General features: G+C 48.2%; 1 protein-coding gene across 1 annotated transcript in view; it reads left to right on the top strand.

The window, feature by feature from the left end:
- PTPRT (protein tyrosine phosphatase receptor type T) overlaps window positions 1-15,889 on the top strand; it is a 1,078,581-nt gene that overhangs the window by 1,002,159 nt on the left and 60,533 nt on the right. Inside the window, 3 exon segments of the mRNA XM_079943946.1 lie at window positions 4,440-4,496; window positions 4,498-4,524; window positions 8,071-8,158. Coding sequence (XP_079800072.1) covers window positions 4,440-4,496; window positions 4,498-4,524; window positions 8,071-8,158 — 172 coding nt within the window.

Here is a 15,889-nt window from a genome sequence, read left to right on the forward strand (position 1 = left end):
CAACTATTCTGCTCGTTCCAAACTCCTGTCACAGACAAATACCCCCATCTTGCCGCCCTCCGATTTTTGACTCAACGTCCCCAGAACTCATAAATTACCGTCTACTTAGTGGCATGGCACACAATAATATTTGCTCTCCTGATGCCACTCTGAGGAGATGTCATTGGTCATCCTCTCCTGCTTTCTCTGTCCACGTTTATAATCCCTATGGCGTGTGCTTTTCAGCAGAGGAGCAGGCATTTGTTGAAAGCGTGGTCTCTGCCAGGGCCACCGCTGACTCATACAGCACCTTAGAGTGAAATAGCAAAAGGTACACCTGTCTCAAGATACTTGGCTTTATCACCGTGCAGAAGATGTTCATAATATATACAGAAATCTGTCATGCCTACCAGAGGAATGGTGCTCCCTTCGATTTGGTGCTCTTGTGTTGTGCACAGCCTGTACAGCCATCCATGGTAACCTTTGCCATCCACCAACTAGCCATGGCCTTCAGTAAACAGTCAGGGTACGTAAGAGTTCCATTGGCCAAAGAATTCCCCATGCTGCCCCTGTGTAGTCAGATCCTTCCCCCACACCTAGCCTGAAGGGTGTATTATTGACTTAATTTTCAAAAAAGTTAATTGAGACTTGGAGTGGTAAAATGATTTGCAGTAAAAATATCCAAACACTCTAGTCTGTCTCCCTTTTGAAAGCCCTGCCTTTTCCCTCTCAAATGCACAGCAAGAGATGTTTCTTGACGAGACAGATGTGTGAAAGACCCAGGTAAAATGGCTCCTCCTTTGTGAAGACCCTCTGGGATCTTCCCTGCATCAGGAGAGTGCAGTGGTGGGTGGGGTCACGGAGAAACCCTGGCAGCCCAGACTGATCATGGAGGAAGCCCTGTGCCCTGAAGCATCAGCCAGGAACTGCCTGGTCAGCATTCCCTGGGCCTGGTTTTGCTACACCCCAGGGCATATCATATCCAATTAATTATCTCCAGGGATACAGTCAGGCCAAAGGGAGTGAGGAGGGCCTCATAGCTGACAGAATCCGCTGAGGTTAGTGGGTGAACAGGTAAAGGAAATGGAGCAGGATACTCTCAGCCATGGATTGGAGGTGAGCTACTCTTGGAGACTCTGTGTTCTGATGTCTCGCTATCTGGGGCCTAACTCAAGGAGGCTTAGGTACAGAGAAGAGTGTCCAGGAAGGGTGGCAAGCTTCAGAAAGGACTTTCTCATCTCAGTAGGGCCAAACCAACAGGTAGGAAGGGAGTCAGCCAAGCAGACATCAGGGCCAATTCTCAGTTCTAACAAGAAGTTGAAGTATTAAGGGGGGAAACCGGGCTAGGTTGCGGAGTCCTGCGACTCAGCATAACAGGTCAGAAGAAGCCTGTGACTTGTGGTCAGGTGGTCTGAGCTCCCCCTGGCTCCAGGACCTCAGCTCCTTGACCGAGAGGGACGGTGGGTGGGTGGGTAGGTGGAATGCCTACCGACCATAAGAAGAGTTGGTCTGGGACAGGTACCAGATGATAATCTTATCCTAAAGTCTATGAAGCCTGTTGAGAAGGATACAGGGAGGGTTTAAGAGACGAGTGCTCTCAGCCACTTGTCACGATGCTGGTACTGGCTTCGCCTCCTCATTTTTAAAAATGTCCAAAGCATCCCCATTGACTTAAAATAAAACTCTCATTCTTGGCTGTGGTCCACAAGACCTCAGCTGAGCACCACACCTTCCCCATCCACATGATGTGTCACTTATATTCTCTCAGCTCTGTAGAGCCTCCCTTCAAGTTCTAGAACACACCAAACTCATTCCATCTCAGGGCCTCCACACCCGTTGTCATCCTGGAACATTCTTCCCCCAGCTCTTGCCATATAGCTGGCTTCTGCTCATCATCTATTTTTCAGCTCAGATGTGTCAACAGGAGACCAGTAGAAATACACCTGGAGTTGAATAAGCTGGATTTAGGAACTGTGGGAAATCTCAGGAAGAGGGTGTCAGAAAGGGCTCATGGGATGTGAGCTGTGTTAGGTGATTTGAGGCTTTGTTCTAGATTAGACACCAATAGGAAGTGGTAGGGTTGGGTACCTTAATAAATCTTAAGTATTAGAAGGGGGAACAGGCTCGGGGCTACAGCTGAAATTGGCAAAGGAGCAGCATCACACATGAGCCAGGATGGAGGGTGGGTTGTTGTTGGTTTTTTTTGGCTTGGGCAACATTCCTGTTTGTGTTTGGATATGACTACAGAGTGGTCTAGTTTTACCCTTGTTCCATCCTGGTCTCAGAGGAGCTTTGTCTGGTGTTGGCATTCTGTGAAATTGTTTAAGTTCAACAGGAAAACACCAAGGTCCAGCTGGCAGTGCCAGGCCAGCCCCTGGAAGTCAGGGGCTGCTCTTTTCCTCCTCAAATGCCACCTTTTCCAAGAGTTCTGCCCAAGCCACCCTACCTAAAGCGGTGCCTTTTCCAGTCACTGTCTCTCCCAGGACTTTGTTGCCTTTGTAGCACTTGTTTTAAACAATAATTACCTTGTTTATTGTTTGCACCTTCCTACAACTAGGACAGAAAGTCCGTGAAATCTTGTCTGCCGTGTTCATTGCTATTATTTCTAGGACCTAGCGTAGTCCTAGCGCCCAGATGGTCATTGGAAAAGGAAGGAAAGAGAGAAGGAAGAAGGGACACAGGGAAGAAGGGCTCACTTAATACGCATTCTTGGGTGAGTCATTTCATGTTTTCAGACCTCACTTTGCTGATCTGTAAAGTGAGGCAATAACATTCTCAAAAGATCCTTTCAGATCTGCCTTTTGAGGATTCTGTGAATACCACAGCTCAGACCTCCAGAGATGCAGACAGCCCCCAATACACCTTTTAGGACTTAAAAAAAGAAAAATGACTGCCTTAGAAAAGCAACACTGTGGAAGAGTTGGAAACATTTCCACACTAAGAGAAGAGTGTAAAAATAGAGCTCAGCACTCTAAGGGGAAGAGAATGAGAAAAGCAAAGCGGAGATTGATAATGGATGAATATAATGAGATGGCAGTTCTGGTTTCAGAAGAATGTGATTAGCCCTAATGACTGCCACCATTCCCTGGTCAATCTACTGCAACTAGCCACTGATACCAAAATAATCCCCCTCAGCTGGCTCACTTTGAAGACGGAGATGAGACTCCCCCTCATATTTTTTTCCTTCCTGAGATTATCCCCTATTAGGTTGCAGCTCCCTAAAAATGGAAATGGATGTGTGATCAAAGTCTGCAAACTAAGGGGTCATTACCACTCACTCCTGGGCGGCTGCCTGAGGTGTTGCCTCTCAGCCTTTGTCAACATCATCACGGCCCCCGGGCCAACACATTCTCCTTCATCCCCCACCGGGGGGACACAGAGGCTCCCAAGACTGTGCCAGGAGCCTGCATGGTCTCCCACGGAGACATGCCACTCATCACAACTATCTAGGATTTTTCAAAGGATATCTTCGCACTGGGTTTATCCTGAAGAGCATGGATGTTGAAAGGACTCCCAAACTGTGCCATTTCAGGACTCTGAGGGTGGGCAGGGACGTTCATTAAACTTCTGCAGTACCGTGGTGCAGAGGGTGCATACGTACTCTGTGGGTCCCCGTGGATCAGGGCAAAGCGAAGTACGCGGAGGCAGAGTAAACAAAGAAATGCCCAGAGGGTCTGTCCAAAAGTGAGGCAGGAAGCTTTATGGTGTAGTGAGCTCTCCATCACCAAGGGCATCCAAGTTTGATGGTATCCAATTAACAGATGTTAGGGATCAGCTTATCAGCTGCCTGGAAGGCCATTGTGGAAGGGAGCACAAACAAATTATTTTCAAGGCCACTTACACCTCTGAGATTCCAGGATCTTTGCCTCTGTATGCACAGAAGCCATCTCACACACTATTTTTTTTTCCATCTATCCATCCATTCGTTTATTCAAAAGGGGTGATTCAAGCACATATGAAATACAAAGCCAGTATTGGGTTATGAAGATACAGACATAAATAAGATGCTACCCTTTACCTGGAGTAGCCCATCACCAGGTTGGAAGACAAGACATTCAAATTATCAGATGTAAAGGAGTCCAGCTAATAAAAGAAGTGACTGACTAGCTGGGGATGCAGTGGGATGGTGGGAAAGTAAGCAAGGAAGGTTTCACCAAAGAGAAGATGTTTGAACTGGGTTTTGAAGGATATGTAGGAGTTTACCAGCCAGACTCAGGTGGAAGAGAATTTCAGGCAGAGGGAACACTGTGTGTATAGTCAGTCTCAGAAGTCTGTAACACCTGAAATTGTCTCTGGCATTGTGTTTAGTTGCTAATCACTGAAATATTGTTCTAAGGGTAAGAAATGAGGCTGGAGGGGCATATGGGGTGAAATCATTAAGGACCTTGTACTAAAGAGTTTGGAATGTATACTGAAGTGACAATGGCAAGGGGAGTAACTGGGTCCTATTCACATATTAGAAAGATCTCTCTGATTATACAGGAGAATGGATTGGAGGGGACAAATCCAAAGCAAGAGGAGACCTGTGGAAAAGTATTTCTCCAGGTAAATTCACTGTTTGCAAGAATCATGGCTGCACATTAGAATCCCCTGGGGAGCTTTAAATACCACTGGTGCCTGATTAGACTCTGATTTAATGGTCTGGGGTAGGGCCTGGGAGTTTTAAAGCTTCCCCAGACAATTCTAATGTTCAGCCATTACAAAACCTTAATCTAACTGTAACCTGAATCCTGGCACATAATGAGTAGCCAGCAGATTTTTTTTGCCCAAAAAATGAGTATGAAAACATTCAGAGGGTGCTCTTCTCGGTTTCTTAGCACTTTAGGTGGATATTAGATGAATAGTGGCTTTTATTACAGAGGGTTTCAGGTAGAAATCCATCCCCAGAATATCAGTTTAAACATCAAGAAGTCTAATGCCACCACTGAGACAAGCACTCCCCACCCCTGCAGAGAACCCGGAGTATATAGGCCTGGCAAGTTGCCTGAAAGAGCTGGAGCTACCTGGCTCGGTGAGACGATGAGGCCAAGGGCTGGAATCTGGGTTCTAAGAGTTCCACGGCAAAGCACGAGCCATTTGGGGTCTGCAGATGGTCTGCACCGGTGGCAAGAGGGATGCAGGGTGATGGTCAATTATAATGAGTAAATACAGGATGAGGGGGGGAAAGAGGAGAGACAAGCCCTCCATTTGCAGAACGAGCACACTCCTATCTCCATAGCACTTTTCCACGCTCAGATTTGGGGCAGAGCCTAGAACCTGTTTTGCTTCTCCTCCGGGGTACCAGTCTAAGGGTTTCTGACACACAAAGAACAACATTCTGATCAAGTAATTGCTGGGAAGGCACTCCGTTACCCCAGTCTAAAACCCTGGGCAAAACTAAGTTAGAGAACATGGCTTAGCCTGGGCAAGGACCTCTCACCCCATCTTCATTCAATCTGGTATGGCTAGGTAGCAGAATGGGCACCCATTCTATCTACCCAACCACTGCACAGAGGAGGATCATGGTCGTGCTTTTAGAATAAAGGTCAGCAAACTACAGCCACAGGCTAAATCCAGCCCAACACTTGTTTTTTGTAAATCAATTTTAGTGGAACACAGACATGCCCATGTGTTTGCATTGTGTCTAGGACTGTGTCCTCTCTACAACGGTGGAGTTGAGTATGAGTACTTGGAACAGAGACTGCGTGGCTTACCAAGCCCATGCTGCCTGTTATCTGACCCACTACAGAAAAAGGTTGCCAACTCCTGCTCTAGAAGAAGACCCACCCAGCCTGGCTTGGAAGAGACGTGGGAGACTGGAAGCAAGAAAGGGGGAATCACGCATGGTCTGGGCTTTGAATAGACAGTGGTCCTGCCTGCCCATAAAACATTGCCTACTGAATGGCTGAATTTCTGACCAATCAGGTTACAGACTTCTCCTTGCTTAGGATGTAGACCTGCTAAGAAATAGTTGGGCAAAGTCAAGCCTGGTGTATTAAGATGGCTGGAAGCTCCTCTCCCCTGCCCTGCTGACAGGAGTAGCTATTTGCTACTGAAGAGGTAGCAAATTCAGTCTCAGAAGTAGTGCAGGGGCCATGAGCAGGGCATCCACCCTCTTCTACCAGAGACAGGGTAGGGGCAGTAGTCAAGATGTGGTCTGACATTCATGCTTCTGCAGCTTTTCTAAAGCTGTTCGCACTCCCTGAGATGCCCCTCTTCCTTCTCTGTGAGACAGGTGGCTGCACCCTCCCCAGTGTTTCCATAACACTTGGCTCATAACTGTTAGATCACGTCACATGGTTGTTCACTCGTCTGTCTTCTCTTAAACTGATGAGTCCCATCTCTTCCTTCCTTCTAACTCTGGCTCTGAACCTCTGTGTCCAACTTCCGGCTCAGTATCTCAGCTTGAAAGTTGACTAGTCATCTCAAACATGGCTGCTGCTCCTGTTCTTTTACTGTTTTGAACATGTTTAGAAGCAAGTGCTGTACATGGTTCTAAGTATTCAATACTTTATGTACCCAGAACACAACATTTAATTTGTGCTTCCCCAAACCTGTTTCTCCCCCATCTGTTTCTTCTCCATCTCAATAAAAGATGCGACTCTCCACTCCGTTCTTTAACCAGTCAGCCTCCATCCTTCTCTTTCCTGCATAGTCCTCGTCTGTAGTAGATGTGTTGGTGCCCTGCCCACATCCCCTCCACACTCACTTTGCCCGTGTATGCCCGCCCAGTGCCCGCCTCTTGCAAGCACTTGCAACTTTTTGCCTGAGTGCTTCCTTAAGACAAAAGAGTATGCACACTTGTCTACGGAGCATGACAGAAGTGCCAAGGGATTTCCTAAGAGTTGTCCTCAATCAGTGATGGATGGGAACTGGGGGATAAATACCCCAACTCCCTTCTTCCTCTGGGAGAACAACTCTGAGCCATGAGATGGGCCCATGGGATTAAGCCTCAGGTGCAGTGGTTATTTGTTCGCTGATGTACCCTCTATTTATTGGCATTCTTTCCTCGATTGTCTGACTTTTCCCACTCTCCCACCCATGAGCTCCTTAGGATTGCCTCCCAAATGCTAGAATCCTTGTTGCTGAGGCTGCTTCTGGGGGAGAGCCAAAATCTGCAATATTCAACTGAACATCCTAAAAGTAATCACTTCCCACCACATCTACTGCATCACTTCCCACCACATCTACTGCACCATCTTGGTCCAAGGTACCATCATCTCTTGGCAGGACTATTGTAACAACTTCCTAACTGATCTCCCTGCTTCCTCCCTGGGCCTCCTGGAGTCTCTATTCCATACATGAGCCAGAATGTGCTGCTTTGTAAAATATAAATAAAATTAGCTAACTGCCCTGCTCAAAACCTTCAAATGGTTTCCTATCACACCTGGAATAATACCCAACTCATTACCAATGACCGCAATGCCTTATAAAGCCTGAACTCTCCCTGCCTCTCCAGATGCTTCTGTCACTGCTTTCCCCACCTCATCCTTGAACATGGTCACTCCGTTACCACCTTTGCCTCCACTGTCCTCTCTGCCTGGAAAACACTTCCCACTTTTCTTGGCATGACCGGCTTTTTCACATCATGAAGGAATTCGCTTAAATGTTACCTCCTCAGAGAAGCCCTCCCAGACTGTGCAATCCAAAATAATTCTCATGCACGATCACTATACCTCTACCCTGCTTTATTCTCGTCACAGAATTTTACACTATTTAAAATTATATATGTTTGCTTGTTCATTTGCTGCATCTCCCAGTTGACTGAAAGCTCAAGGGGGCTTTGTCTATTTCGCTGTATCCCAAGTACCTAGAATAGCACCAAACACATATTCGGGATTCAAATATCCGTCAGTGAACGAATGAACAAATGACTCCCTTACTGCACCAGATTTGAGCTCATGACACACGAAAGACATCAGTAACATTTGAGTCCCTGAACAGGTGAATAAGCCAGGGAGGGGACAAGCCTGTGTTCTCCCCAGGCTCCATCCAAGAACACACAGTCTTTTGCACTATGTGACCCATCACAGTGGGTCTCGTTTTCCCCGTGGACACCCAGATAAAGCTCCTATCTCAAGCCATTCTAATCACTCTGTCCTTTCTTTCTAGGCCTTACCGGAGGGGCAGACAGCCTCGTGGGACACAGCCAAAGAGGATGAAAACCGCAACAAGAATCGATACGGCAACATCATATCCTGTAGGTGACCTTCTGGGAGGGCTCCAGGCTTTGGGAACACAGACGAAAATAAGCTATCACTATTATTTATCTGGAATTTGTTACCAAATAATCCTTGATGTTTCCAGATTTGGGTCCACATGCTAAGCATGGAGCTCTGTCTCAGCCTCCCTGCCATCCCTGGCCTGGATGACAGAGCATGGCTGACCTCAGCCAGAGGGGGCAGGCAGGGAGCTGGGCGGGCATTGGGCGGGCATACATGGGCAAAGTGAGCTGGCACAGTAGATGCAGGAAACCTCTGAAGCTTGGATCTTGCCCGCTCAAGAATTCTTCAGGTCGGGGAGGAAGCCCAGCCACAAGGGTGTTCCCAGCAGGCCCCCTCTGCAAAAACCCATCATGGCAGCATCTTGGGGGTGGAGAGCAAGGTCCAGCCCGTGAAGGAGGGGCTGAGAACAACTAGGTGAGAGATGATGCTATTCCAAGGAGGTCGAGTCCCAAGCAAGGATGGGCGCTCAGAAGGAGCCAGGAACTCTGGCCTGCAGCTGAGGGTTTGGGCCAGCTCAGGGCTCAGGGGAGCCCAAGGTTACCCTCTTCACACAAGAGGTAGAGCGCAGGGCATCACGACTCCTGCCAGACCCCACTGCTTGCTGGCTGGGGGAGGGCCCTGCGGTGAGTGCCTGCCACTCGGGGCCTGTGTCGGCACGGGTGTTTGGGGGCCCTGAGCCTGCAGCAGAAAGCTTGCTTTGTGTGGACCTGGGGGGAGGCGTGGAAGAACATTGCCTTTTGCTCAGCGGTGAGCTCTAGCGTTCCTGGAAGCACCCGCTGGTGTGTGACTTGATGAAAGCAGTGGCACAGAGTAGCTCGAGCGCTCTGGAGTCAGACTGCCTGGGCTCCTATCCCAGCTGTGGGGCCCTGGGCAGGTGACCTGACCTCTCTGAGCTTCAGTTTTCTCGCCTTTAAAGTGAGGAAAAGAATGAAGATAGGATGGTTGAAAAAAGGTTCGTAAAACCCTTGGCACAGTACCTGGCACCATTACTCATAGCCCTAGAGTTACTTTCTCAGGGTCACTGATGAGCAGTGTGGATACACCATCCTCCTTATTTTAAGCAAAATTCACTGAATACCCCTGTGGGGATGTGGAATAAGCCAGGTTGGGGCAGGGAAGCATAATCAGATGTCTATTTTGGAAGGATCACCAGGGCAGCTTATTGGGAAGGTAGATTTGATTGAGAGAGGCTGGAGGCAGAGGGACCACTTAGGCTACTGTAAGAGTCCTAGCAAGGGACGAGGGGGCCTGAACAAGGGCAGTGACAGTACTTGTGTGGGACCCTGCATGATACTCAGTGCTGGGAGGAGAGGGAGAGAGAGACTGCCGTAGAACTACACACCACACACAGTTCACACACAAGTATGATCATTGCCAGATACTGGTGTGCACAGCCTTCTACACAACATACATACAGAGGACGAACTTACCTTGTACAAAGTGGCAAGCACATACTCTGATTAGAACAGGTGTCAACAACAGCCCCCGTCTGCCGCGGCACAGCCAACCTGGACCATTTGACATCTCACCAGTTGGGTACGAAGTATCCCTTGGTCTCAGTTCTCAGAGTAACCCAGTTCAGCCACAAAAAAAAAAAATCCTGAATAACGAATTATTTCTAGCACAGTTCAGTGTTTTGTTTTGTTTTCTTTCACTGTCTAGACGTTGCCTAAGAAAAAGCTTAGAGGAAGAAAGCGTAAGATACAGGCGGTCTGTAAAGGAAAAAAGAGGCAGAAGTTTTAGCTTAGCTGTTTCCTGTGCTGATTTAGAAATCGGCTATGAATAGGAGAACTAATCAGAAAAACATTTGTAATTTGTCTCTTGGAAGAGAGTAATGCAGACAGCAAGATTTCTTAAAAAAAAGAAAAGAAAAGAAAAGATTTCTTGCAAATGTAGTGTTAGAAAGAGACGTTCAAACAGTCAGGAAATGTGTATGAAGACCTATGATGTGTGCGCCTCCTCTGAGCCAGGCCCCGTGCTGGGCACTGGGACACTCAGTCTCTGCTGCCGGGGAACTCGCATTCCAGGTACAGGTTCTGCTTGCTCTGACCATCCTCTGCTTGAGCACCATCGTGTACTAGTGCCCTCTAATACCTGGTCACTTGTCTGTTCCCCATATCAGGTGGTGAGTTCAGATGGGATCCACTAAATTATAGGCTGGAAGACCTTGTGTACTCACTGTAAGCCTTAGTCTTCTCTCTGTACAATGGGTATCATGATGCAATAGTATAAGAGAAAATAATAATAGAAAAAATAAACAATTAGAGCACAGTAAAGAGACCCCGTCCCTCGAGAGACAAGGGCATCCAGGCCGGGCCAGGTATCTGGTCCAAAGCCTGAGGAGCCCAGGATGAAAGCCTTTTTATCTTTCTGGACATCCCACTGCCCACCCTTTGCGCTCAGCATCGGTGCCCAGCCATCATCAGATCTCACCTGGCCTCTGCCCGCCTTCTTCCTGGTTGTTCCATATCTACTTTGGCCCCCAAATGTATCCTATCTGATCTCTAACAGAAGCCAGAGGGACGTCCTCAAAATATGAATTGAAACATGTCACTGTCCTACAGAAAACCCTTCAAATGGCTTCCTTCAGTGTTGAGCCCTTCTTTTCCAAAGGCCCGCAGCCCTCTCTCCATTGCATTTCACACTGTGTCCTCTCCACCACAGTCTCCTCGGTTAAGCCCCACCGGCCTTTCAGTACCTTGAACTTTACACGCTCATCCGTGACACAGGGCCTTTGCACATTCTCTTCTCTATCAACATGCCCGTCCCTCCTCTCTTTGCTCTGCTAAGTTCTACTTATTCTTCAGATCTTAGCTCAGGTATCACTTCCTCAGGGAATTCTTCTGACCATTATAATTTGGTCAGAACCCCATTATTCACTCCGAGAGCACCAGGCATGTCTTCTCCTTAGTTCTCATCACTACCGTGATCTGAGAGCCTTTGCATGACTGTCTGCTGGCTGCCTGATCTCCTCACCAGAATAGGTGTCCTGCAACAACAGAGCTAGGGCTCTCTTGCACTTCTGTGTCCCCAGACCTGGCTTATGGCTGCTGCTCAGTAGACAGGACTGAATGTTGGAATGCACGGACTCCCTGCAAGGCCCCAAAGGGCTTGAGCCATGGGTCTCTCCCTTCTGGCTTTCCCCCAAAAATAGAGAGCACCCAGAAAGGATGGATGGAGGAAGTCTGAATCAGGATGACTCTAGGAACAGTGATAGTTGATCAAGGAAGACATTCTGAGCCTGAAGGAAGAGGGTGGAGAGATGGGACACAGGAGGGAGAGAGGAGGACAGTCGTATACCCCTCAGGAGCCACATCTGAGAAGGCAGGATTCCAGGCAGCAAGGAGAACAATGAAAGGGATTAGACTGCATCATAGGGAGCAGAAGGTGCTGTCCGTGTCCCATCTACACCCCACGGCTCCGCCGCCTCCTTGTGCAGTAACTCCTGCTGGCACCCAGGCCCGGGACTAGGGTGAGGCAGGCGACGCACCCAGCATTCCAGGGTCTGCTCAGGCTCAGCTGTTGACCCTGCACCTGCCTGACCCTGAGAGCAAGTGCCTCCTTAAAGTGTGTGCCCTGGGGCCTCACTGGTTCCCCCCAGTCCTGCCCTGTCTGCATCTTTTTGCCTGAGGACCTTCTCCAAAGCTGGGGCAGGGTGCTGTGCCCAGGCACAAAGCTGTCTCTCCCTAGACCATGAAATAGCCCAGCTGCTCTTCCTCGCCTTCACTGGGTTGTGTGTTCCACACCTTTCTCCAGAGCTTCCATGGGGAGTGGGCTGCCTTCTCTTGGCTGTCTTACTCCCCTCCCCCTTTCCTCTTGGTGTCCTCTTCTCTTCCTATGTGAACTGCTTGCACTGGAATCCTCATCTTGTATCTACTTCCGGGGAAACCCAAACAGAGGCAGAGGAAATTCAGACACCTAATGATACCGTCTTGGTGGGTTTAAAGAAACCTGAATCTCCTTTCTAATGTACGGGTCAGTAATTCTGCAGCGAATTGTGGCTGGACCCGGTAGCCAGTGCATGCAAGAGCAGTGCAAGGCATAAAGGGGAACCAAGAAAGAAAAAAAACGGTCCTGGAATTGAAATGAAGAAAGGAACAGAGAAACAGCCCCGAGGATTGGAAAGTGTTCCTGCCCTTGTACGTTTCCCTCCCAGAGGCAAAGTCGTGGGCACTGGCTTGATAAATAGAAATATTCTTGGTGCAAAAAGAAAAGCGGGTGTGATTAGCATCTTAAGGAACCCAGGGCACTAGGAGGCTGGAGTGGAGGACAAAGGCCCAGGCCAGGGAGAACAGAGAGGATGAAAGGGGAGGAGAAGGAGGGAGGGCACAGTCTGCCAATGAAACAATGAAAGAGAAACCTTGCCTAAATAAGCCCTTTCTTCCAAACGATTCTGTTCAGAATTTAGCAGTAGAGACAGTGGGGTTTCCAGGGAGTAGAAAAGAAAGGAGGTGAAAGGAAATGAATGGGGAGAACAGAACAAAGAGTTCTTTACTCTTAAGTAGCCCTGGGGTATGTATGGTGGACAAGGGGAAATTTCAAGAATACCAAGCATTGCCCATGTGGAAGTTGCAGAGGGTGCTTCCTTGACTGGAAGGAAATTACACAGAGGAGAGGAAGTGATCTCAGGGGTGCAGATTTTATCAAATGAGTCTTCCCTTCTGGCATCTGTCGGGGTCCCAGCAGGAGGAAATAGATGGGACCTTCAAATAGTGTGATTTGAGGATAATTTAATCAAGTGACTTTTTTCTTTAATGAAAATGTGAGCTAGCTGTGGGAGACTACAGGGAATAGTGTGGCACCCTGGGGCTAAATGCCATGCCTAGGCCACAGAAGATTCAGTAAGAAGAGGTTCCCAGGACCCAGAGAAAGAGGACCTGGTCAGAGGTGTGACCTTTAGTGGCCTTGCAGCCAGCCCATGGTGACCCCAAAAAAGGGAGCTGAAGGAATAAGTACCTCGATAGCACTCCCCACTTAATCCAATCTTCTGCCAGTGCTTTCCAGTGGCTGAACCCAGCCAGAGCCAGAGGACAAGGGAATCTGTAGACAGAGTCCAGTGGTTCTCAAAGTGTGGTCCCTGGAGCAGCAACACCTGAGAACTTGCTAGAAATGCTCATTTTGGGGTCCCATCTAGACCTGTCAAAGCAGACATTCTGGGGATGGCATCCAGCAAGCTCTGTTGTAAACAGCCCACAAGTGACACTGATACACTCTCAGGTTTGCGAACCTCTCATCTTTTATTTCTTTTTCTTTTTATTAAAGAAAAGTTGATTTACAATGTTACATAAGTTTCAGGTGTACAGCATAGTGATTCAATAATTTTTTTGGATTATACTCCATTTAAAGTTATTATAAAATACTGGCTATATTCTCTGTGCTGTACAGTATGTCCTTGTATCTTATTTATTTTATACATAGTAGTTTGTACCTCTTAATCTCCTACCCCTATCTTGTCCCTCCCCCTTCCCTCTCCCCACTGGTAACCACTAGTTTGTTCTCTATGCAAGTCTGTTTCTGTTTTGTTATAATCATTTGTCTTATTTTTTAGATTCCTCAGTGATAATATAGAGTATTTGTCTTTCTCTCTCTGACTTATTTCACTAAACATGATACCCTCCAGGTCCATCCATGCTATTGAAAATGGCAAAATTTCATTCTTTTTTACAGCTGAATAATATTCCCTTGTGTATATATACCACATCTTCTTTATCCATTCATCTCTTGACAGACACTTGGGTTGCTTTCATATCTTGGCTATTGTAAATAATGCTGCTATGAACATTGGGGTGTGTATATCTTTTCAAATTACTGTTTTCATTTTCTTTGGATAAATACCCAGGAGTGGAATTGCTGGATCATCTAGTAGTTCTATTTTTAGGTTTTGGGGGAACTTCCATACTGTTTTTCCACAGTGACTGCACCAATTTATATTCCCACCAACAGGGTACAAGGGTTCCCTTTTCTCCACATCCTTGCCAATATTTGTTGTTTGTGGTCTTTTTGATGATAGCCATTCTTACAGGTATGAGGTGATATTACGCTGTGGTTTTGATTGGCATTTCCCTGATGATTAGCAAAGTTGAGCGTACAAACCTCTGATCTTATCCACAGGGATCAGCTTCCAGTTTAGAGAGGCAGGTGCGGAAGGCTGAAGGGCAAACAAGAGACCCAGGACATTTTCATTTTCTGAGACTTCTAACCCCCTAATTTAAGACAAGCCACTGGGCTCAGGTGCATTGGAGAACTGGGCATGGGGTCCAGCAGACCCAGATGCTAGTCTCAGTTCTGCCCTTTACCTCATGCATGACCTTCAACAAGGTCACTTCATCTCTCTGACACTCAGGTTCACACCTTTCAGTGCAAAGAGTGCAAATTAAGATGAATAAATATTGACTCTGAACCTGGTTGTATAGCCTTTTAAACCTAGATGACACTAAGTCTAGTCTCTTTGAGTTCACGGGCAAGGAGCAATGGTCCAGAGATGTAGAGCCCTGCCCAGGGTCACGCAGAGTCTGTAGGACAACCAGGACCAGAGCTCCGGGCTCTTGCTGCCCGGATGCCACGAGCTCCCTACCAAGGAGTCCCTCTGCATCTAGACATATCTGTGCTCTTGGGGGCGCGTGCGCTGAGGACTCTGACCTCAGAGCAGGAGATCAGGATGAACTCTTCAGAGAGGCTGTTTTCACTTCCAGGGAGGAACTCAGATTCAGATCAAGCTCAGGGGCTTCTTCTCAGAGCTGTTTCTCTGCTGATTTCTGGGGAGGCCGTACTGGATGTCAAAATGGGTGCCTTGTTCACTGTTCCCAGCTCCCCCTTCTCCTTGGCCGTCTCCGAGGGTGGCTCCTGCCTGGGCCTTACAGAGCGATCCTGGTGCAGAAACCTTCAGTGGCCTTGTTTGTCAGAGGACTTGTTCCGGTCACTGGAGCCCTCTCTGCCTGCTTGCCGGGACTGCTGAGAAATGTCCCCAGGAGCGGCTCTCAATCTGTGACGGATGGGGGTGCGGGTGTAAGTTCCCCAGGTCCCTCCCCGCTGAGGCGGAATAACTTGGAGGTGTGTATTCACACTCTCTCCTGGAGTAGCGGGAGAAAGTAGGAAAGTAAGCCCCAGCTTGATGACACAGCCCTCACCGGTTTCCTTCCTTTCTGCCTCCTACTTCCCATTCCCCTTCCGGTGTTTCCCGGGATCATCTCCCAAAGCAAGTCCTTGCACTTCAGTCCTTGTCTCAGTTTCTGCTTCGGAAGGAATCCGGATCAGAAACCTTCCTCTCTTTCTTCAGAAAGTCCCCTTAGCAGGGTGTGGGCTGGACATCCTGCTTAGGATGAATCCACAAATTCATCAGCTGGGCCACTGTCCCCCTAACTTCTCTCGGTGCTCTGCGCCTCTACACTTAAGTCCCCTCTGTGGCCCCAAAACTTTCATCTGTTGGAGCAGCTCCTCACGGGGCCCTGCAGAATGGAGCAGCCCATCCTCAGTCAGCAGGGAACTGGCAGCACAAGGAGACGCACAGAATGTCGGGCTGTTTCTCTGTCATCCCCAGGCCACCTGCTACCTTGGTAACGGTAATTCAATCAAGATTGAATGAGGAGACCTTTAGCTTCAGTGGGGTACCTGGGCAGTCTCGGCAGGATTACCTGCATCCTCGCTCTCCACTCGTGCAACATGATGACCTTAACATTTCCAGTACTTCTAGGAAATGATTTTTCAGC

Source organism: Stenella coeruleoalba, assembly GCF_951394435.1.
Source record: "Stenella coeruleoalba genome assembly, chromosome: 15".
In the NCBI taxonomy this organism is placed as follows: domain Eukaryota; kingdom Metazoa; phylum Chordata; class Mammalia; order Artiodactyla; family Delphinidae; genus Stenella; species Stenella coeruleoalba.